At 39.6% G+C, this 24273-nt stretch overlaps 1 protein-coding gene and 1 pseudogene across 1 annotated transcript in view; one reads left to right on the forward strand and one right to left on the reverse strand.

Moving 5' to 3' along the window:
* Positions 1 to 24273, forward strand: part of PKHD1 (PKHD1 ciliary IPT domain containing fibrocystin/polyductin) — a 484216-nt gene that overhangs the window by 183376 nt on the left and 276567 nt on the right. The window contains exons 37-42 of the mRNA XM_047102754.1: positions 2863 to 3073; positions 3467 to 3624; positions 5865 to 6056; positions 9381 to 9506; positions 12166 to 12222; positions 12551 to 12681. Of these exons, the coding sequence (XP_046958710.1) occupies positions 2863 to 3073; positions 3467 to 3624; positions 5865 to 6056; positions 9381 to 9506; positions 12166 to 12222; positions 12551 to 12681 (875 nt within the window). The remainder of the gene's footprint in view (positions 1 to 2862; positions 3074 to 3466; positions 3625 to 5864; positions 6057 to 9380; positions 9507 to 12165; positions 12223 to 12550; positions 12682 to 24273) is intronic.
* Positions 20546 to 20630, reverse strand: LOC124529559 (uncharacterized; annotated as a pseudogene).

The raw sequence follows: 24273 nt of genomic DNA on the forward strand, positions 1-24273 counted from the left end.
TCTATTATGCATCCCGTTGTTTTGGTTCTGGACTCAGATGACCCAGTTTTAGAACTCAGTGCTGACATCTCATTATGATCAAAACTTATCCTTGAAGCATTTTGGTTTTTGAATCTGTACAATCTGTTAAAAGGAAGACAACAACAAGAAAAAAACAGTTCTTCCTTCTATTAGAACTTCTTAGCATGGGTTGGATTTGTTTTAAGTTCTAAATAAATGTTTGTGTTGTTTTTTCTGCTTTTAGCATATTGGCCATTATATACTCATTTAGGTGTCTATCCGATGGGGGTTTGTAAGTGAATGTCCAGAAGGCAATATTCAAAATAGTTAACTCAAATCCTTATGAATTGAGCTGAGTTGAGGGCCCGTATCTGAGAGACCCCATGCAGTCTCTGTCATCCTCTTTTTTCCCATCTGCTCCTTTGTGTAAGTTTCTCCTCCCATGCAAAACAACTCAAACAAATGGCCCACAAACTAGCCACAAACCCAGGCATACCTAAATCCCAGATGTAAACATATCTTTTGCTCAAGTAAGAACTCCACATCTCTATAGTGTCAATAGGAGGAGGTGGACATAAGGATGGGCTGAAGTGTTCCATGAAATTCAGTGGAAGAAGTGGGTCTTGAGCTGCATTTTGGAAGACTAGATCAGAGAAGGAAGGTCAGGCACACAGGTAGAAGGGGAAGAATGGGTAAAGGGATACAGGTAGGCATGATCCTGTTAAGTGAGAAGAGGCAAAGAGACTGGGTTTCCTGGAATAGAGTTTATTACAGACTCAAAGGCCATAAAGTAGAGTCAGATTATGGAGAGTTTTAAAAATCAGAAAGGGAATTTTGGCTTTATTACTGAGTACTGTAAGCAGATACTGCAGGTTATAAATAAAGAAGGGATAAAACTAAAAAAAAATTAGCAAGGTTTAAATAAAGAACAATGCAGAATGGTCAGAAGAAGAAAAGGTGTTTGCAGAGGGTCTAGCTCAGGTGATTATTATAATTATTTTTGACATTTGTGAGTTTCAGATGACAGTAGCTGTCCAAATGTCAATATCCACTATGTTGCTGGACAGATGATGCTGGCACTGATGAAACAACCAAGACTGATGCTTTGGTCATACACATAAATATGTTATTTTGCTATGAGAGTGAATAAGTTATGAGATAATTCTACTTTCCAAAAGTGCTATCAACATTTCAAAGGACGTATGCGTATGTTAATAGTTAAAAACACACTTCAAATATTCTCTGTGATTTTTTTTCATTCATTCTGACTTAAGTATAATTATAAGAATGATTAGTTAAGAAATACCTTTGTTGTTCCTATTCTTGATTCTGCCACCTGGAGCTTGCATGTTAATAGGTGCATAGTAGGTGTTTTTTGCATATTGATTTAGTATTGTGCACAATTGATCACAGAGTTTAAGAGCATTTTGTCTTTGATAAACATTTTCTGTGCTTGGTAGAAAATTTTCCATGCAGCCATTCAAGAATGGATCATAGAAATTCACATATATATATACACACACATACATATAAATAGACTTTATTTTATTGTTACCAAAGGTTAAAAGATACAAACAAGAAATAAAATTAAAATTATTTTCTTTTGGGATGATTTATGTCTTAATTCCCACCTGCCCTATAATTAGAAATTTTGAACTCTGTAAATAATTTCAAGATAAAATTATTGCCCAAGTAAACCTCAGAAATTGCATCATTAACCTAAGGACCTTTCCAAGCCTAGACATGTGCCTGGGCACACACAGACACAAATAAAGAGGAAAGTTTAAAATAATTTGAAAATGATTTATTGTCGGCTACCTCTGTAGTTGGAGATTCAAGCATTATTATTTTACTTTAGTGCAACAAGGGAGGACAGTAAGTTGCTATGGGCTAAAGGTAAATTATGATCTATTGCAAAGGAGGAAGGAAATGTACTGAGGAAAGGAGGAGGAGTTGGGAGTAAGCCACGTGTTTTCTGCAGTGTTGCTTCAGGTAATGGCTTGAAAAAAGTCTTTGCTTTGACCCTTGTTGGAAAAGGTCAGAGTAAAATATGAGACAGACTACCTTCTTGAGTCTGATCGTTAAGGAGGAGCGTACTGGCATGGGGAAGGTCGGATGGATGCCCTGGAGCCTCATACAAACCAAGAAATCTAGAGTCTCAAGTTCCCCCATATTCCACTTTGCTTTGCAAATCCATCTTGGATACACCCAGTTCAGAATTTGAAGGGATCATTTAAATCATCAAGGCTTAGGACAACCAATCCAAGGTAATCGTGAATCAGTGCTCTCCTAACCCTATTTGTAAGTTGCACTGAAGTCTTCAGATTAGAGACTTGTTATGAACTTTTATATTCAGAGTCTAATACCCATTTGTTTTTATTTGTAATAAGAAAGAGGTGGTTAAATTTCATTTTCAAAACAGCATGATGCAGGGAATGAAAAGACTAAAGTATGTTTTAGGTCTCTTATTTGAAGATCCAAGCTAGATGTTTCATAGTTATCTCATTTAGTTCTCCTAACACCTTATGTGGAAAGATCTTGCTACTTCTGCTTTGCAGCTGAGGAAACTGGGGCCCATCCTTGAGTATATTACCCTTGGTTAGAACATGGCAAAACTATGATTCGATTGTAAGTTTAGGCTGACTCCAATTCCTCTGTTTTTCACCCCATGTCATGTTCAATCCTGCGTGATTTTTATTACAACATGTGACAGAAGAGAAACCTAATATCCAAAGCATCAGTGCTCATCAAGCCTGACGTTTGCCTTCCTGGACTCTTGTTTTACAGAATTCTTGGGCTGAATACTAGCAAATTCCTATTAACTATCAAAATGTCTAAATAAGTTTTCCTGTTTGACTTTAGGTTCGCTACCAGAAGTAACTGTCACCCATCTTCGAGCAGCTGCCTATGCCGGTGACAAAGTGTTGGCTCTGGAAGATGCTGTGGACTGGCACTCTGGGGATGAAGTTGTTATCATCAGTGGAATAGGTGTCAAAGGTGCAAAACCCATTGAAGAGATGGTCATTGTGGACACTGTGCACACTACAGACCTCTATCTGAGATCACCGTTGAGGTACTGAATATCAGCTCGTCTCTGTTTAGATATAAGAAGATGAAGTCTTAACTGTGTTGGTGTCTGGACACTTATTTGTCTTTCAGTGATGTATTTTTTATATTAAATAATGTTAGATGTTTTGATAAGAAAATTATAAAGTGTGAAATGTTTGAAAGATTTAGATTTCTTAAATACGTTTCTCTTGGAAGACTCTAGAGCTTTTGCGTTATGGTGCAATCATCTGCAGAATTCCTAATTTTCACATACTTGTGCCCATAGTTCACTCTTCTGTATCTGAGCTTCTAAGGAAATAGACTCCCAAACAGAGACGCTAATCTAGTGGCTTACAATTCCTAATAAAATTTGGAGTAGTATCTTCAGATGTGTCTTTTTCTCCCCCCCCCCCTTCAGATATTCTCACAACTTCACAGAGAGTTGGGTGGCTGGAGGACGCCATATTTTAAAGGTCACAGTGGCGCTGCTCAGCAGGAGTGTTACCATACGAGGAAATCTCACTACTGAGAGGATGAAGCACCTTGCTTCATGCCAGGAGGCCAGTGGTTCAGAAGGTAGAGAATTACTTTGTTGAAAAGTCAATGAGTGAGAAAGAATGTTCTTACTGTCAAATGATATGTAGTATTGTTGACTTCTTTCAAAATGGAATAAACCCTTAGTCTTTGCATATTCATAATATTCTTTAATTCAGAATGGTCTTGATAAATTGTCATTTCTTCTCCTGCCTTCCACAACCTAGTGAAAGAGGTAGAGAATAGTTTCCACTTGTGAAATTATTTCTCTGGGGCAAAACTATTCTGGAAAAAAAAACAAACATTTTTGCCAGAAATCTTAACTCTGATTCCAGACCCCTTCTGAAATTCTCAGGAAAACAGTTTAATGCCAGAGTCACAGACACAGGCAGCACATTGTTACTGATTAGACTAATAGGGCTCTTCTGTTTCCCCTCACCCCCACTTTTGGAGTTTGTTTTTTGAGTGAACTACCACATACTTTAAGTAAGTGGTTGAAAAGTCAATTTATCTTCTAGAAGAATAACAGGCACTGAATCACACTGATGTGCCTATTAAACATCTATTTCAGGGATGGTTAGTTTAGTAGGTTATGTTTTGGTTTCCCAGGCTGTAGATTATGAGGCTTTCACATGTTGTGAAGATCTCATTTGTCAACTTTGGTTTAGGATGGTGTGGGTGTCAAGGATGACTCCCAGGCATGAGCTCTGGATGGATGATGAGGCTATTTAGTGAGATGGGAACAGGAACAGGTTTTGGAGTGGAAGGCTGCAGATCATGACTTTAATTTTGTACATGTCAAGACAGATGCCAGGCCAGAATCTGAGTAGAGGTGCCCTGGTAGTGTCTGGAGCCTGAAAGAAGTGTCATGGCTGGAATTAAGATTTGTGTCATGTCTACATATAAATGCATGTGGGTATAATATTGAAATGTGGTTGGGTGAGAGGGACCTTGAGTCCACCCTTCACCACCCCAGTCACCTAGCTCTCAAACATGTCATTCTGAAAAAGGTTTGGATACAGTGGATTAGAATCCAGTGACTGCCAGCTTTAACAAGTCTTCTGAAATGGAATCTGCATTCTGTTCAAACCATTTTGGTAGTTCTCATACAGGTATTCTCAGACCATATTGCCCAAAACATTACCTTTGATTATGCTGCTAGAGAGATGATACTTTTAGGTTTTGGCCATTTTAGGTCTGTTGGCTCCTAATGGAAAAATCCCCAATTTCACAACTCTTAAATGTAATTACAAAATTCTTAAAATAAAACAAATTCATAGACATTCATTAAAAAAAGTAACATATCACTCGACGTTCTTTGTGTGGGGCTTAGGTGAGGAAACAAGGTAGCCAAATAAATAATATGAGACCTAGTCACTCAAAAAATTATGGATCACTGGCATAATAATCAAAATTGTGGTAAAGCATACAAATATGAAACACCTCTTCACTTACCTCTTATATGTTTATTCCTGGGTGTTAGCAAATTATTCACTGTGGAATGGTACATCATTTTTTATTTGTAGCATTTTGGTTTATTAATATGAATAATGAAGAAATACTTCAGAAGTTGATTTTGTACCCATTCTGAGGTTAGTTCATGCCACCAAATGCCACGTGTCAACAGAAGGTATCCTGGATCCTGAGGCCACAATACCCTGTTGCAGTGGTACCCTGAGTGCATTATGGTGTTGCAATTTGTTATCCTCACTAGGGAAGGGGCTGGGAAGGAGGTATTGAGGGTGCAGGTGGGGAGGATGTCACTCAGTTACTTCTCTGGAGACCTGTGCCATTTCTGCAGTGGTATTATTGCTAAGTCCCCAAACTGCAAAGCAACAAAATAAAGGGGAAACCCCATTGGACAGCATAAGACTAAAAAGAGCTGTGATTACATTCAGCGCTCACATTTCTTCCCTACAATTATCAACCACGAGAAGGTCATTTTATTGCATGCTCCCTCCAGGGGATCTTTTGGATTGAAATAAGCATCTATTTAGGTTGGGTTTGTGGGTTATAGTCAACCTCTTTGTGACAGTAATTAAGGTGATTGATTTGGGGGCTTCTGGAAATAATAGAGTGAAGGCAACATCATGTCCTAGTTATTGGATGTTTTAATTAATAATCCAAAGAGGAAAATCAAAGTAAAAGGGAAATAAGATTATTAAATGAAACAAACAATAATCGTTTGTCCTTTGCACCAATGGTACCTTTCCTACTGGATGATTTGTCTGGAAGCATGTTGCACATGCTTCAGGTCCCCCTGACTTCATTCTATGTTTCAGGTAATTTACAAGACTGTTTATATTCCAAGAGTGAGAAGATGCTGGGATCCAGGGATCTGGGGGCCAGAGTCATTGTTCAGTCTTTCCCAGAGGAGCCCAGTTGGGTCCAGTTGAAGGGAGTGCAGTTCCGGGACTTGGGGCAAGCCTTCCATCGGCAACTGAGCTCACTGACTCTGGTGGGAGCTCTGAGAGGTAAGCGGGTCCAGGTCTATGACTTCTTCTTCTTCTTTTTTTTTTTTTTTTTCCTCTCTTCTTCCGTGTTCAAGGCTCTACATTCAGGGTACATGGGAGGTTCAAAGATGGATAATTATACTCTAGACCTGTGGTTCTCTAATTTTAGTATGCCTAACAAAAATTATTTTGGGAGTTTACTAAAATTTAGAGTTAGAGACTCTGTCCTGAAAAATTCTGGTGTAAGCTAGGCCTAGCAATCTGAATTTTTAACAAGCAAACCTTGTGATTCTAGAAAAAGTAGTCTGTGGAGTACACTTTGAGAAACATCACTATAGGTACAATAGACAAGGAGCTAACCACATCTTGAATCCTACCTCTGTCATTTACTAGCTTTGTGATTGCAGGCAAACTGATATTAAATAGTACACATAATCACTTTTATGAGAGCCCAGGTGCAGCAGAAAGCATTTCCATGTGAAACGGTCCTAACTCAGAGGAATCTTCTGCTTGGAAAAGTGAGAGTGAATGGGCTGAGGACCAGGTAGTTTCCCTGGGCCCATTGAGCAGGCAGATGGGTGCAGATCTTGGCCAGATCTAAAGACATAAGAAGGGAACAGGAAGCATCAAATGCAGACAAGAACAACTAGGTGAAAAACAGAAACAGAATCAGAAAGGAAGAATATGACCAGATGTAGATAAAGGTACTGAAACCAAAGTTGGAGAGACATAGGAGTATTCAAGGCAATATCAGAAGCTAATATGCAAAGATCCAGAGATGCTAAGTATTCAAGATAGCAGCTCTCATTCTGAGTTACCCTCCCCAGCACCTCTAACACTGACACAGTCAAGCTTTGCTTTTCTTGAAAAGGGATGGTGTTCTGAGGGTAATGGCTGACAAAGATTATCAGGGCATACTTGGTGGTTCATGTAGGCCTTGAGAGATGCTAAGATTTCAACAGGCAATGCCAAAGTAATCATTGAGCTCAAGTAAGCATTGAGGGCAGAATCCTGACACCTGCAGCATTTTTTTTCTTTATTCACCTGAAATCATATGCAAACCAAGGACCTCTATTTATACTAATTTGCCAAATCTTTTCTATATTATTTATTTTTGATATTTAGGGAGATGGTTTCTAACATGGCTCCTTCCCTAGCGCCCTGGGATGATCAGTATCTTTGTGCACTACTCTCTGGTTCTTTGATCTCCTGGTGCGTATAATGCTTCAGAAAGTTTGATGGGGCCCCAGCTCCAGTATAAGTCAGGGTTGCAGTCACATATGAAGTATCAATTGAACATAATCAAAATCTTCCTTGCTCAAAAGTCAATCTGCCTCCTCCAACCTACTTCAGAATAGCTACACTTTTATCTATTTGAAAAAAATTTAATGTTTATTTATTTTTGAGACAGAAAGAGACAGCATGAGTAGGGAGGTGCAGAGAGATAGAGACACAGAATCTGAAGCTGAGCTGTTAGCACAGAGCCTGACATGGGGCTTGAACTCAGGAGCCATGAGATCATAACCTGAGCTGAAGTCGGATGCTTAACCAACTGAGTCACCCAGGGGCCCCTTAAATTTGGTTTTATTTGAAAAGTGTTCAGTGCCTTAAAAGTTTGAAAGTCACTGAATTAATACATTCTCCCCTATGGGTCTCTGTTGAAGTGCAGTTGACTTTCCTGGGAGGGGTTATCATATTAACCCAGAGGTTAGAAACTTCCGGCATGCTTGCCAAAGAATCTTTTATTGTTTCATGCCCTGAAGGCCCTTGTACCCTGTGTGGCCAGTTGCTCCCAGCCACTAGAGTTAGAGGGTGTTGGAATCCTTGCTACTTTTACAGGTTTACCAGTCCCTAAATTCCACGTATAATAGCTCTAAAAACACATTAGTACTTACTGGTTGTTCAGATTGGCTGGCCTATATTGAATGAATGGTACAATAGCGATCCAGACTCAGGAAAAGTCTGCAGCAGGCAGTTGCCTACAGAGGTGGATGGGTTAACTTATTGGTGAGTGATGTGAGCGTACCTGACACGAGAGGAGCCAAGATGGAGGGGAATGTGAAAGCTCAGTGTCTATGGTGACACAGTTGAGAATTTTCTGGATAGCTCCAATTTATTTATTTTTATTTACTCCTTTAAATGTTTATTTACTTTTGAGAAAGAGAGTGAGAGCGCGTGCATGCACAAGCAGGGGGCTGGGGCAGAGAAAGAGGGAGACATAGAATCCAAAGCAAGCTCCAGACTCTGGGCTATCAGCATATAGCCCTACTTAGGGCTCAAGCTCATGAACCTTGAGATCATGACCTGAGCTGAGTCAGATGCTTAACTGACTGAGCCACCCAGGCGCCCCTGGAGAGCTCCAATTTAAAAGTCAAATTATCTTGTAAACCAAAGTAATTTTTTCAGTACTTCAAACATTTGATATTTGTACAGTATCTCCCACTATGTGGAAATAATACAAAACTCCTTTATCAGGGTTTATCCTTTAATTAGCCATTATTGTTTTAATGTAAGTTTTCTATACTGGAATGAAGTTACACAAATACAGAATTAGTTTCATTGATCGGTATGTCTTCAGCACAAGGCCCAAATCCTGAAATATGTTGATAGTCATTAACTGTTCATTGACTGATTCAGTTGACATAACTTGATTGAGCAGGGGGGTACATGAAATATACCCATGGAGCTGATGTAATGATTTTAATAAATGTCTATTTGTTTTAGCATAGTAGAGGTATTTCCCTTTTGCTTTCATAAAGCTACCACATTCCAATGTGAGAATCATGATCCTCAGGTTAACCTCTGACTTTGCTTCCATTTTGGAATAAGAATCTCTGCCTGTCTTGGGCCAAGGATATTATTGCCTGGCAAGTTAAAAAAAATTATGTCACAGCTTGAAGAAATAATGAGTGTATCTCCTCAGGGAAGATGTGATTTTCAAAGATCAGGTTTGGTCCTTTAGGAATATTCTTCACATTGTCCTTGGCTTCTCTCTAGTCACTGTCTGCCTTATTGTGATGAGGATTGATACCAACGATGGTGGCCAATTGGAAATCTTGACAGCTATGTGTTCTTTGGTAGTTTGGCCATACTGTATCTTTCTCAGATGGTTTTCTCTCTAACATCTGACTCTTGGATTCCACCTTCCTTATCTCCGGTATCTTTGAGGCTCATTGGCCTGTTTACTTGATTTGGTTTCTCCTTCCAACTCCTCATTTCCTGAGTTTCATTATTGTGTGGGAAGATGTTCTTAGTTATATAATAGTTTGATTTGAAAATGATTTTCAGAATCTGAGGAGCCATCAGGATTTATTTCAAATGTTTGCCTTACTCTTTCTTGTTCAGATTCCTATATCCAGGGCTGCACAGTGTGGAGCTCTTTCAGTAGAGGTCTCAGCATGTCAAGGACCTTGGGCCTGAAGGTGGACAGTAATACATTCTACAATATTTTAGGCCATGCCCTGCTTGTGGGTAAGTGATGAGCTTGTTTAATTTTGGCATTCCTGAGTAGGATAAATTCTTTTTCAAAAGGAATTTTCCCAAAATTTGAATTCCTAATCTATAAAATAGCCTCTGATCAGTACAAATAGGCCATAGTTTAAAATTCTGAATTTCAGGGGAGCCTGGGTGGCTCTGTAGGCTTAGTGTCTGACTTTGACTTAGGTCATGGTCTTGCCATTCCCGAGTTTAAGCCTTGCACTGGCCTCTGGGCTGACAACTCAGATTATGCTCACAAGCAGAGACTGGGATTCAGATTCTGTGTCTCCCTGTCTCTGTGTCCCTCCCTCCTACTTGGACTCTCTCTGTCTGAAATAATAAAAGAATTAAATTTAAAATTCTGAATTTCAATTTACCCATCAGTAATTAGCTTCCTAAACTTTACCAATAAGAAACTGATCTTTTAAAGGTGACCTTTCGATTCAGGTTTAATAAATACGAAATGAGAGGTTTTCAAATTTACTGTCCGCAATTTCCACAATAATTCAAAGTCATGTAAATAAATCTCTGTAGTCTCATGGTATGTTAAACCTTGATGTTGGACATGGAGTTAAAAATCCTGAATTCTGTTCTCAGCTGCTCCTTAGGCTTGCTAAAGAAGCTCATGTTTCAGAAACGTCTGCTTCATCACTTGTATCCATTTTTTCTCCTAAAGTTTATTCCCCTTGCAGAACCCAGAAGTATTCTTAGAAAACTCAAATTGCATCATATCACTCATCCTTAAAAAACTTTAAGAATTTCTTATTGCTCTTAGATTACAGTCCTAAATCCTTAACCTGGCTTAGAAGATTCCCTCCGTGGTGCCTGGGTAGCTTAGTTGGTTAAGTGTTGCACTTTGGCTCTGGTCATGATCTCCCTGCTCGTAAGTTTGAGCCCTGTGTTGGGCTCTGTGCTGACAGCTCAGAGCCTGGAGCCTGCTTCAGATTCTGTGTCTCCCTCTCTCTCTGCTCCTCCCCTGCTCATGTTCTGTCTCTGCCTCTCTCTCAAAAATGAGTGAACATTAAAAAAAATTAAAAAAGAAGACTCCCTCCATGATTTCACCTATATTAATATTTGTAAACTTGTCCTGCTCTTTTTCTATTCCTTTGTATTCTAGCTACCCTATTTTACTTTAATTCTTTCAAAAGACCACTTTTTTTTTTTTTGTCTCAGGGCTTTTACACAAGCTTTTCCCTCTGCTCATTGTCCTCCTATAAAGTTTTCTCTCCCACACTCCTAAGTCAAGTCCCTCTATTTAAGCTCTTTTAGTCCCAATCATTATTTATTGATTTAAAATTATTATCTACCATGTTTCTAATCATATGATTAATGTCTATTTGTATCACCAGCTTTCATGTGAACATTGTTTCCTTAGCATTTAGCACATTAACTAGTGCATTGTAGATCTATTTGTTGAAAGAAATTAATTAATAAACAAAGGGTCTTTGAATATATTGGAATACAAAAGGAAATCAGAGGTTTCAATGAAAGTGAGCCTCTAACTGGATTTGTTAAATAGTATTTTATATTTAAATTAATTCTGTGATACCATCAGTGGGGACATGTATGTGTTTCATTTAAGAATGATCTGTCGAGAAAAAAGCTATAATGTCCTAATCCTGAGAGGGAAACTGTTGAGTGAGAAAATATGGATCATATAAATTTGCTTTAAAACAAACTCCAGCTCTAAAAGACAAAGAGCTAAGGATAATAGTGGCAATCACGTGCAGGAAAATCTTTTGATTGGGAAAGGACAGCTACAGGGCAGTTAAAATAACGGGTGTAGGATTGACTTTGTCTATTCTTACTTTTGTCTGTGTGAGGGGAAACGTTTGCTGAAACCTGGAGCAGAAGTGCAGGAAGGTACCCTAACGATATTAATTTAGCAGAAAACAGTTACGTGGAATAGACATTAACTAGGCAAGAAGAAAACCTGCAGGAGGAATTTAATTTAGCCCTTAATGTTTATTGTGAATTAGAGGCTCTGGACATCTATTATACTGCAGGTGATGAAATTAGAATGTTTGTTTATTAGTGTATTATAAAGTACTCGATTTCATGCAAAATGAGTTTGTAAACCCAGATTCATGAAAACGGGGAGCCAAATACCTAAATACCTAGTGAGGAGAAGGGTCTGTGGGGCTGCTCTTTACTGATGTCACATACATGGTTAATCGTTCTCTATAGCATGGCCCATGCTCTTTCATTCTCTTCTATTCCAAACTTCATTGGTTTAGGCATGAGGGTCCCAGGTACTGTCCAGCCTGTTGTTCCAGAACATTCCACATCTTCCAGGGGAAGAGTGTAGCCTGCAGAATAGTTGGTAGCCAATTTGAACAGCTAGGGGAGGGGCTGGAGCTGACACATGGACATGTGGCATTTGATCATGGAGACAAACTATTCCTAAGAGGTGAAACATTACATCTGTTTCTTTGTTCTGTGTTTTTTTTAGATGAACTTCTGATTCACTACAATACTCTAGAACTGAAAATCCTGTATAATCTGTTTCTCTTTGTATGGTTCATAGATTAAAAACATAAAAACAAATTTAAAATAAGGCGCACCCGGAATAAGAACTAGCGTTGCCATATCCCTCGGTTTTCTGGGGGGCATGAAATGTGCTGAATGAAGTAACATGACCTTTTGTTCTCAGGTACAGACATGGACAGAAGATATACCTCTTGGGAGGCTACTTCTGAAAGAAAAATTGGTAAATATGTAAAGTGCTTTTAAATCCATTACATCATGCTTAAGTTGTCATGTATTTGATAGACGGGCCTGATGGCAAAATTTTAGGTACCTTAATTTGTGAAACATACTGAACATTTTATATATATATATATATATGCATATATATATGAATATATATATGCATATTTATGTGCATATATATATTTATGAATATATATATGCATGTATATTTATGTATGCATTATGTAAACCATAACGTGCATTAGTAGAAGCAAGACCATCAAGTTATGTAAATTTTAATTATGTTTGTGACTCCCCTGGGTTTGATTTGTCTTTTCTTAAATTAGCCTGGCCAGTACAGGGAAATATAATAAGAAACAATGTGATCATCAGTGTTTCTGGCACCGAAGGACTCTCCAGTCCTGAAATGTTGACGCCATCTGGTATCTATATTCGCAATCCCACCAACGTTGTCGAGGTAAGATCTGTAGTTCTCCCAGGAAGCTCAGAGCTGAGAGGCCATAAAATTAACTCTGAAAGTTATTTGGAATGGTGGCAGTGGTAGAATGGTAGAAAGTGTTTACTTGGTGCACACTAGTATCAAGAAACAACTTAATGATTTTTATGGTAAACAAGTGCTTTAGAATAAACGTAATCATTTCTCTCAGAATTCCTGTGAACACTCTTTGAAGCAATATCTATAGGTAGCAAAACAAAGTAGATACTGGTTACTTTCTGGTCCTTTCGATTAACGCAAACTACAATATCTTCCTGAGTTGTCTGCTGTGGTTGCTGATTTTTGTCTCAATTCCAATAATAATTACTCATTAAATCTTCATTATCTTCCTGTATTAATGTGTTCATATTGTTGCTCTTTTGGAATGTTTATTTGTTTTGAGAAAGAGAGTGAGGGAGGGAGCATGAGCAGGGGAGGGGCAGAGAGAGAGAATCCAAAGCAGGCTACACGCTGTCAGCACAGAGCCCGATGTGGGGCTCAATCCCATGAACAGTGAGATTATGACCTGAGCCAAAATCAAAAGTCAGATGCTTAACTGACTGAGCCACCCAGGTGCCCCATATATTGTTACCCTTTAAGAATATTCAGAACTGAGGGTCAGCAAAGTCATGAGGTATATGAGATCACATCAGATTCCAAGACAAATAAAGCACACTCTGATGACCTTTTTTATCCTATTATTTAGTACAACTTAATGTTACTTTTTCTGGGCAAATTTCTCCCTAAACTCTGAGAAATTAATGTTTTAGAGTACAGTTTAACCATAGATCCACGAATGAAGAATTACATCAGAGTAGGAGGGAAGGCCATTTAGTTTTGCCTTTATTAATTTTTTTAAAGTTTATTTATTTATTTATTTTTTTGAGAGAGTGAGCAGGGGAGAGGCAGAGAGACAGAGGGAGACAGAGGATCCCAAGCAGGCTTCTTGCTGTAAGTGCAGAGCCAGACACAGGGCTCGAACTCACAAACTGAGAGATCATGACCTGAGCCAAATCGAGAGTTGGCTGTTTAACTGAGTGAGCTACCAGGCGCCCCTCATTTCCCCTTTTAATGATTCTATCCTGTGGATCATGTCCCGAAGGGTTAAAGGCCTCTCAGTCTTCTAGGACAGTCATCTGAGGATCTATTGAGTCATGACAATTGTGCCAGGTTTCTGAGGAACCCAGAGAATGCACTTCTGTCTCTGTCTCTCTGATCATCTGTTCTTAATTACTTTTAGCTGAATACCCCCTAATAAAAGTCATGGTTATCTCCTCAACCTTCTTCCAGACTCTTAATTACATTTATTCCAAGCACAGCACTTACACACCACTTTAGGTGCCTAATAGGGACAGCTAATATGCCAGTAAGGAAAGGAGGCAGAACTGCTTTGATTGAAGGAAACCAAACTTTAGACCCAGAACAACAAGAGCAGCATTTAACTTGTTGGCGATCATGGGGCTTGTTGTGCAGTTATGCTGGCAGCTTTGGGGCCCAAAGAGCTGTGTTTTTGTACACTTCTCAGACTGCATAACTTGACTGCATTGAAATACCCAGAGGAAAGTTGTCCCATTCATCTTGCTGCATGAGGCTGGAGCGTATCTAAGTCCTGCATCGAATGTCCATCTGCCTTTGCTCCACTGAGTGGCACAGTGTACCACGGGCAAGTGTCCTGGCCACTTGTTTGCTGGAATAATTGTGTTGGTTCTGTGTGCAGAGGACCAGAGGGCCATCTAAAAAGCTGATACGTCACCTGAGCTTTTGCAGACCTGTGAACGGTACCAAGTCAGCAATGAAAAAATGGAGTCCAAAGCAAGCTGTTTGTTTCCCATTACATGCTATTTCTGTTCATTTACTTACCTCCTTTTATATCTACTGTACAAAAATGAAAACGAATGCAACGTATATGTTTGGAGGATGAGGTTTTAGTTTAAGCTGGTAGCACAGGCTCATTAAACTATTCCTTAGTGTATTCCTGACATTTTCATCTTTGATGACCTTAGAAGTCTGTAGTTCTCTTTTCATTAGCTTATCAGCTTTTAGACCCTAGCACAGTGTCTGAAATATACTAGTTGTTCAGTAAAAATTAATTGGATATAATTAATGAATGTAAGTGTAACTCCATACTTAAAGCATGGAGGGAGGAAAGAGAAAAGTATAGATTCCAAGATACCACAATCATTTTGATGACTGAAAAATAGCATGTTTAATCTGGGGCAGCATTTAAATACTGTGGGACTTAGCTCTCAGTGTTAAATCTCGTACAGTACCCTGCAGTTTTTTTAGCTGTGTGCTGTCTCTTTTGTATTCTGTTGTCTAGAATATATCAGCTCTAAAGACATAGGTGATAACTGGGTGCATGTGGCAAAACCTAAAAATTATGAACTCCTCTTGACCCTTTGGGCCAATGAAAGCTATTTCACTCACTGAGCAAGCTTTAAGTTCACGTTTATTAAGTGTATCCTATATGGATGGTGCACAGACAATTTTGAAAATATTTTAGAAACAGACCTTAATTCCAAAAGGATGGTAAGGAAGCTACAATAATGATGTGTGTGTGTGTGTGTGTGTGTGTGTGTGTGTAAGTGTGTAATACGTGGAATAGGTAGAGATGTTGTAGAAAAACCTGCTGCCTTGTAGTGTTGTTCTGGTATTCAGGACAGAGACATTCCTGTACTCTGAGGAACTGTTACATAGGTGGTGGCTTCTGTGTCTTATTATGTGAGTAGTTTAGAGCCAGACTACCCCTAAAGGGAGTGTAGTCAAGTTTTGTGTGCTTAGTTTTTGTTTCCTTTTCTCCTGCTTTGTTTTGAAGTGTTCTTGTGGTTTGGCAAAAATATACATTTTTTAAACGTTTATTTATTTATTTTGGGAGAGAGAGAAAGAAAGAGAGCATGCACGTGCAAGTGGGGGAGGGGCAGAGAGAGGAGAGAGAGAGAATCCCAAGCAGGCTCTGCACTGACAGCCTGATGCAGGGTCCGAGCTCATGAGGAGTGAGTCATGACCTGAGCCAAAATCAAAAGTCAGATGCTTAACCCGCTGAGTTACCCAGGTGCCCCTGGTAAAATACTTTTTTAAAAGTCATTGTATTTGTGTGATTTATTTGGATTTTTCATTTTTGTTTCCTTAAGCTTTTAATTCTGAAATAGTTTTAGACTTAGAAGAAGTTGCAAAAACATAACCAAGAGTTTGTCTGGACCCTTCCCCAGCTTTCCCCAGTGATACCATAACCATAACCATTGCCATATCCCTCAGTATGGTATCCCTCAGATACCATACCATAACTGTCACGATATCAACCATCAACATAGCAATATCAAAACCAGGAAGTTGACATTGGGGCAGACTATTAACTGTATTGAAGCCCTTATTTGGACTTGAAGAAAGTGACTTAATCCTAGTGGCTGGACAACCAATGGTGATAGCCTAAACCCTTCCTCTCATATATAGGAGACTGACCTCAAAGTCTCTGGCCTGGTGGGCAGGCAGGGAAAAACAGTTGGTTCTTAAATGTCTGCAGTGATTTATGGTTACACATGATTCCAGTTTCCCCTGACCCAGAACCTAGGACAAAATGCTCTGCCATAGTGCACAGAATTCACCTTGGCTTCCAGTCAGCCAACCCAACAGCTCACTTGTCTTCAACCCTGCATAGGACGAGGGGATTTCAAGTGTGATATTTCTTTTTAGCTTTAATACCAACAAGTGGCCTGCCTGCCTCCCTGCCCAGGCTGCAGCTGAGCCAAGCCCGGGACAGTTTCTCTGTGAAGCAAAACCTGAGCTTTGTGTCTTCTTGCTAGTGATAGGATATTCAAGCATGCTATTACTGTTTGAGTATCTGAGGCACTTGTGGTATGTATTCCTCTGAATACTCCTTATGTAGGTCTTTGCCATGCTTTTCAAAACAGATTGGTGGTGGTTCTTCCATGCTTCACCTGTGGCATTTAGAGCATTCCATTTTCAGGATATCTTCCCTTGACCATCTAGCATCTGAGTCTGTGACTCCATTTATGGGGATTTCATTATCTGTCCAGAGGCTCCATCACTCTATCTTTTCAGTAGACATAACCTATGTCAACCTCAGGCTGAAAGTCTTTGCTCTCAAATATCCAGGGACTGTTCACCTTCAGAGCGCTAGAGTATCCCATGTTTATGTAGGCACTGGAAATTTCCCATGACCAGACTCCTGTTTAGGATAGTCCGTGGAAAAACCCTGGAGACAAGCCCTTTGGAAACATCCATTTAATTTGAGGGGAATTTGTTCTGGTTTGTGAATCAATTTTGTAAGGAATTCTGTGTTTAAAGGCCAATTTCAGTTCTCTAGCTCTCCCCACTCAATAGCTAATGTATATTTAAGAGCTGCCTGAAGGGTTAACTCACTTTTTTTTTCCTAGTGATTATAGATGCACACCTCAAGGAGCTGGCTTACTTGGGCAGTTAATTTCTCTCTGGAATTTCTCTTGCTTGAATGTCCATAATACATTGACTTCCGCAAAGAATTGATTTCCACACAAAATTCCCTGCTTGCCTTAAACCCTTCCCCACAAGCCGCCGGCTGCCTGCATAAATATGTGGTTTTTCCTCATGAATCATTTGTAGCATACCCAATTGGAATGGAGAGTAAAAAGGGCTGGGAAGTAATGTGATCTGACTGTTCAAGTGCTTCTTTTATGAGAAAAGTGAGCCTTACCAGCTAACAGAAGACCAAAGTTACAATATTCTGCCCAACTAAAAATTCACTTGGAAAGCATTTATATTTATGTATGTGTTCACCCAGATGTTCCATAAATGCTAATGACAGTAGGGCAGGTGATTCTACAAATCTATTCATTCACTCAAAATACGTACTCTCTGAGCACCTGTCTGGCAAAGGTGATGAATATGGATGTAATTCTTGGAATATATTCTTGAAATATTTGAATCTTTTCCCTCCTGGGAGAGTCTTGGTAATGAATGAGCATTTCATTGGTAATGATATAAAGGTGTACGTCCAAGTGAGATGTACCTTTCTCATTGTTTATATACTTGCAGAAAAAGTGGGGGTTTAAGAAGCTCCCATTCTCTAATTCTTAGTGCTTATATACTCATGGGCTTTCCCATGGCTCGTACGTGTGCTAGAGACATAGCCCGCAATGCGGGCTGTGTGGAAGGTGGAACTTCACATGTACTTCCCTGAGGAAAGTTCTGTTCATGTAATCGTAACAGTCAGTAACCATGTTACTTCCTTGTGTTTCTGTGAGGGCTGAAGAGATATACTGGGTGCTTGTATTTGCCAACCCAGCCACAGTTGTTCTTTCTGAAGTTGAGAATCATGAGCACTTATCCTGTTTGCTAGCAAGAGGAAAGAATTGAGATAGCTGGATTTGATGCTAGTAAGTGTTCTTTTTGGAAATGCCTAATGCCAGAGTTGCATGTTTAAAAAGATATAAATGTTGGTCTTTCCACCAAAATTTGGAGATGTGCTACTGGAGAGTGGGTTATTTCAACAACACCTAGTGCTAGTCTAGATCAGGTTTCTCAGTCATGGTAGTATTAGTATTTTGGGTGCTATAATTCTTTTTTTTTTTGTAAAGTTTATATATTTATGTATGTATGTATGCATGTATTTATTTTGAGATAGTGGATGAGCAGGGGAGGGACAGAGAGGTAGAGAATCCCAAGAAGGCTCCATGTTGTCATTGCAGAGCCTGATACGGGGCTTGATCCTATGAAATCAACAGTCAGATGCTTAACTGACTGAGCCACCCAGGAACCCCTCAGGTGCTATAATTCTTTGTCATGAAAGGCTGTGCTCTGTACAGCAGCATTCCTGGACTATGCCACCCCAAGATGATTGGAGTCTTAGGGAAGGCCCAGGTTTCCTTAAGTCATGTTACCATCTTAAATAGTAATTCAACTTCATATTCCGTCATGTCCAAAAGTCACTTGTGCCAAGTTCCGTGTGGTAGATGAGACATGTGATTAGAATTGTAAATGGCCTCAGGAAATTGGAGAAATGCTCAGAATCCTAAATAATGAAGTACAGGAGGAAAGAGGCCACTAGTCCACAAAGAAAGAAAACAGTGTGTATGTAACTGAGTTAAAAATGAGGAACGGCTGGCTAATTAAAAATACCCAGGATGAAAGAGCCTTCAGGCACACAGTGAATAACAAGCTGAAGTTAAGGAAACAGCATTGTGGTTGTGTCAGCATGTGCTGGCTCCTCGATCAGGTCTTTGCTGATGCCTACTGGTCAGGCTTCCAGTGTCAGTGGAACTTTCAGAGGACTCTGGTCCTCACTTATGCTTCCCAGGAGGCAGAAGTCCTCCAGGGATTAGGGCACTGGGGCATTGGTTCCTCTTCTCACATGAGGCAGAAGTTGAGGATTGCTGGTTTTAAAACAACTTGTTTGAATTTTCCTGCATGTTGACTTTACTTGGTTGTGTGTGTGTGTGTGTGTGTGTGTGTGTGTGTGTGTATGTATCTAGCTTCCTAGTGGAACATGTAGCACACCTAGAGAGGACAAGGCTCTTGAAAGTCCCCTTCTGTAGAGAGTACTGCTTTTAATGACTGCCAGTTGGCTACTCAGGTTCAGAGAGCTACCTTTAATAATACCTAAACTTCTTTCATTTAGGAAATGAAGTCAATAAAGTATTAGTCTAGAATGAGTGAAACTATGGGCTGAAATGAGTTTACTCAACTTAAGGATAGAGAACAGCTACAAGTAAAAGAGTGTCCTTGGAGTCTCTACTGTTGGTCCTCCTGTGCCCACAATGGAGTAAAACTCCTTAAGCTGTATGAAAGGCTGTGACAGAGAGCTCTGCCCCTGAGCAGGCCAGAACTTCCTCCTTCAGTTTTAACACTTTTTTGTGTCCTGTCCTAACATCATTATTCATCATGACATGCGTTAGTGTTCCATAGACATTGCTGACAAATCTCAATCTTTTCTTTCTTTTGTTTTTTTGATAATGTATTGTCAAGTTAGCTACCATACAGTGTATACAGTATGGAAGATATTTACAAATGACATATCAGATAAAGGGTTAGTGTCAAAAATCTATGAAGAACTTACCAAATTCAACACCCAAAAATAAACAATCCAGTGAAGAAATGGGCAGAAGACATGAATAGACACGTTTCCAAAGAAGACATCCAGATGGCTAACAGACACATGAAAACATGCTCAACATCACTTATCATCAGGAAGACACAAAACCACACTGAGATATTACTTCACACCTGTCAGAGTAGCTAAAATTAACGACTCAGGCAACAACAGATGTTGGTGAGGATATCGAGAAAGGGGAGCCCTCTTGCATTATTGGGAATGTAAACTTGTGCAGCCACTCTGGAAAACAGTGTGGAGGTTCCTCAAAAAATTAAAATTGAATCACCCTGTGGCCCAGAAATAGCACTACTAGGAATTTATGCAAAGGATACAGGAGTGCTGATTTATAGGGGCATATGTACGCCAATGTTTATAGCAGTGCTATCAACAATTGCCAAATTATGGAAAGAGCCCAAGTGTCCATCCATGGATGTAATGGATAAAGAAGATGTGATACACACACACACACACACACACACACACACACAGGAATACTATTCAGCAATGAAAAAGAATGAAATCTTGCCATTTGCCACAACGTGGTTGGAATTGGAGGGTGTTATGCTAAGTGAAATAAGTCAGTCAGAAAAAGACAGATATCATATGTTTTCACTCATGTGGAATTTGAGAAACTTAACAGAAGATCAGAGGGGAAGGGAAGGAAAAATAAGTTAAAAACAGAGAGGGAGGCAAACCAGAAGAGACAGAGTACAAACTGAGGGTTGATGAGGGTGGGTGGTGGGGGGGGGTTGGGAAAATGAGTTATGGACACTGGGTTTTCAATTAGCAATAATCACGCCTCGGATAAACCTCATTGGGTACAATACTGCCACTGTGCAAAGCTTGAGTTATGGGTATTGAGGAGGGCACTTGTTGGATGAGCACTGGGTGTTATATATAAGTGATGAATCATGGGAATATACTCCCCAAATCTCAATTTTTTCTTCTGTTGTTCAAAACAACTATGTCAGTAGACAGTCCTCATTAACTTTATGTCGATGTCTTGATAATGCTCAATCCCATAATGCTGGAGTTTAAGACCCCTCATCTTCCTTAAACATACTCTTCAAAATGTCTTTTTCTGTTGACTACTGGGAATTAGCTCACATCCTCACCCATGTGACTCTCTGTGCCCTCTGAGCTGAGCATGCTGTTTTTCCATTTGCTAGGAATGGTAGGGATTTTATACTGTCTGGAATTTTGGTGTGAACAGAACAACTCTTAGTTAAGTCTGAACTGAAAAATGATGTTCAATTTTTAGGAAATCTATATTTATGTAGCAATATCAAACAATACTCCAGTCTTGTCCAACAGATTTTACCTGGTATCTGAAGGGTTAAGTTACTCTTTTCTCATGACCACAGATGCATCTTTCAAGGAGCTGATTTACTTGGACACTTAATTAATTTTTCTCTAGAATGTCTCCCACTAGAATGTCCATGATACATTGACTTCTGCAAAGAATGTTGCTCAGTATATTTTATCCACTATTGGGAAGGCCTATGGACTTCCTTTTGGTTCTGCCCTTGACCTGGTGACATGACTTTGCATTGCACCCTACTGTTTACATTTCTTCACTTGTGCCCCATTGTTTGGCATCCTGATTCTGGGTCTTGCCTTTATTTCTCTCCTTTAGCCTACAATCTCTGACACTTCCAGGTTTGGACATGAATTGAGTTGGCTCTGAGTTATTAGCTCTGTGACTTTGAGGAAGTCACTCAACATCTACAAGATTCAATTTCTTTGTGAAATTGTAATGATTTTTTTTAGGGTAAAAGTGTAGCATTTTATTTAATTTATTAATTCATTATTTTAATATAATTTATTATCAGATTGCCTTACATACAACACCCAGTGCTCATCCCAACAAGTTCCTTCCTCCATGCCTAGCACCCATTTTCCCCTCTTCTCCACCACCCCCATTAACCCTCAGTTTGTTTTCTGTATTGAAGAATCTCTTAAGGTTTGCCTCCCTCTCTCTGTTTGTAACATTTTTTCCTACCTTCCCTTTCCCCATGGTCTTCTGTTAAGTTTCTCAAGATCCACATATGAGTGAAAACATATGATATCTGTCTTTCTCTGACTGACTAATTTCATTTAGTGTAATACCCTCCAGTTCCACCCACGTTGCTGTAAATGGCATAACTTCATTCTTTCTCACTGTCAAGTAATATTCCATTTTATATATAAATATTCTTTATCCATTCATCAGTGAATGGACATTTAGACTCTGTCCATAATTTGGGTATTGTTGAAAGCACTGGTATAAACATTGGGGTACATGTGCCCCGATGCATTAGCACTCCTGTATCCCTTGGGTTAATTCATAGTAGTGCTATTGCTGGGTCATAGCGTAGTTCTATTTTCAGTTTTTTGAGGAACATCCACACTGTTTTTCAGAGTAGCTTCACCAGTTTGCATTCCCACCAACAGTGCAAGAGGATTTCCGTTTCTCCACATCCTCGATAGCATCTATAGTTTCTTGATTTGTTCATTTTAGCCACTGTGACTGGTGTGAGGTGGTATCTCAGTTTGGCTTTGATTTGTATGTGAAACTGTAATAATAATACATAATTCAGAATTGTGAAAGTAAAGGAGACTCTAAAATCTGCTACCTGGACAATAGCATCTTCTTCAGAAATCTTTACTATGAGTATTATTATCACACTTGGTTCTAAGTTAGGAAAAAGGTAATTATTTCTAAGGAAAAGAAAAATTGAAAATAAATATAACTTGTACTGAGTTAGATCATCTTTTTGTGGGGATCTGGTAACAGATTACCAACCTAATTGTCTAGGTCTCTATCCTCCTTCAGTTTTCTACCATGGCTTCCATGTGCAGTGGGCTGCTAAGGCAGCTCATGCGAAAGTCACCAGGAAGTTCATTGTTTCCAGTGTCTCTCCTGTCTTTGAACATCTCCTGGAGCCCTTGATGACTAAACAGTATAGTGTTAGTATCTCAGTCACCTCCAGAGAAGTAGTTGTCAAAATGGGCTCAAAAGATCAATGATATTGGAACCACCTATGGTGCTCAAAAGTACAGAATACTGTTCTCCAACCCTTCACCATAACTTTCAGCACCTGCTAGGTCTGAATATCTAGAGGTGGGGCCTAAAAATCTGTATATTATATGCCCCAGGTTAGCATTTCCAGACAAAACACAGCATACGTGGATAAATTTAAAACTTTGAAATATAACTAATACATTTTTAGTAAAGTATATCCTATACAATATTTGAGATATACTCATATTAAAAAATAGTGTTTTCAATCTGAAATTTAAATCTCACTGGGCTTCAGTGTTTTTGTTTGCTAAATGTTGTTACAACTCTATGTTGCATGCACACTAAAGTCTAAAAAACTGTTTTAACAAGACAGTCACAGGACAGTCCCACCAAGCCCTATATATAGGTAACTGTGGCACTGACGTATTGTTTTATAGAAAGACATTTAATGCCTTGTTGGGTGCCACAGCATCACAATCCCTTTTGCTTTACATTCTCTCTTCTATGACCTGATGCTGTCTTAGTCCCGTAGCACATTCTCCCAGGAAATGAGTTGCTCATGGAAGGGACACTCCAGCTTTCTCACTGTCTTACCAGCTAGGCCATGTCATGCCCCCAAGTGATCAGGGATAAACTGTGTGGAAGTCTCTGTAGCTTCCTTTGTCCCTGTAGACCTGAGGCTGGCTGAGGAGCCTGTTTCTTGAGTTCTGTTCTGTAGGTAGACATGAGCATCTTGGCCTCAGACCAGCCTCTCTGGCTGAGAGAGAAAACGTGCACAGAATTGCAAAGCAAGTAGTCCAGCAACTTGGTCTATTGGCCCTTCTTCCCTCCTGCTGAAACAAAGAATAGCCAACATACTATTTACTTTACTGCCTGACATTAGAGGTTGTAAATTCAGATATCCATAGGGGCTGGGCTAGAATCATATATAAGTGAAGCAGAAAGGGTGTGGCCTATGAAAAAATAGCCATAATCCAAGAAGGTGGGCACTTCTTAGCTTCAGCTGGTCCCTGGCTATCCCATAGGAATTTGGGCTCAGTATTATTAAAAAACTGAAAGTCTGAATTTTTACATCAAGTCTCCCGATTTTAAGACATTGGAAATAAAGGCTCCCAGGTGGCTTAGTCAGTTGAGCCTCTGACTCTTGATTTCCACTCAGGTCATGATCCCAAGGGGTTGTGGGATCGAGCCCTGTGTGAGGCTCGGAGCTGAGCATGGGGCCTGCTGAAGACACACACACTTTCTCTCTCTCCGTCTCTCTCTCTCTCTCTCTCTCTCTCTCTCTCTCTCCCTCTCCCTCTCCCTCTCCCTCTCGCTCTCCCTCTCTCTTTCTGTCCCTCTCTCTTCCTCTGCTCCTCTCCCTTGCTTGCATGTGTATTTACTCTGTCTCTAAAAAATTTATAATAAAATAAACAAAATGTTGGAAACAAAGTAACCATTTTTGTGAACATTAGGTAGGCCAACCAAAAGACCTTTGTGTACA

Source organism: Lynx rufus, unplaced genomic scaffold (genome assembly GCF_022079265.1).
Source record: "Lynx rufus isolate CCGP_SWC_20201006 ecotype Redwood Valley unplaced genomic scaffold, mLynRuf1.p SCAF_6, whole genome shotgun sequence".
Taxonomy (NCBI): Eukaryota; Metazoa; Chordata; class Mammalia; order Carnivora; family Felidae; genus Lynx; species Lynx rufus.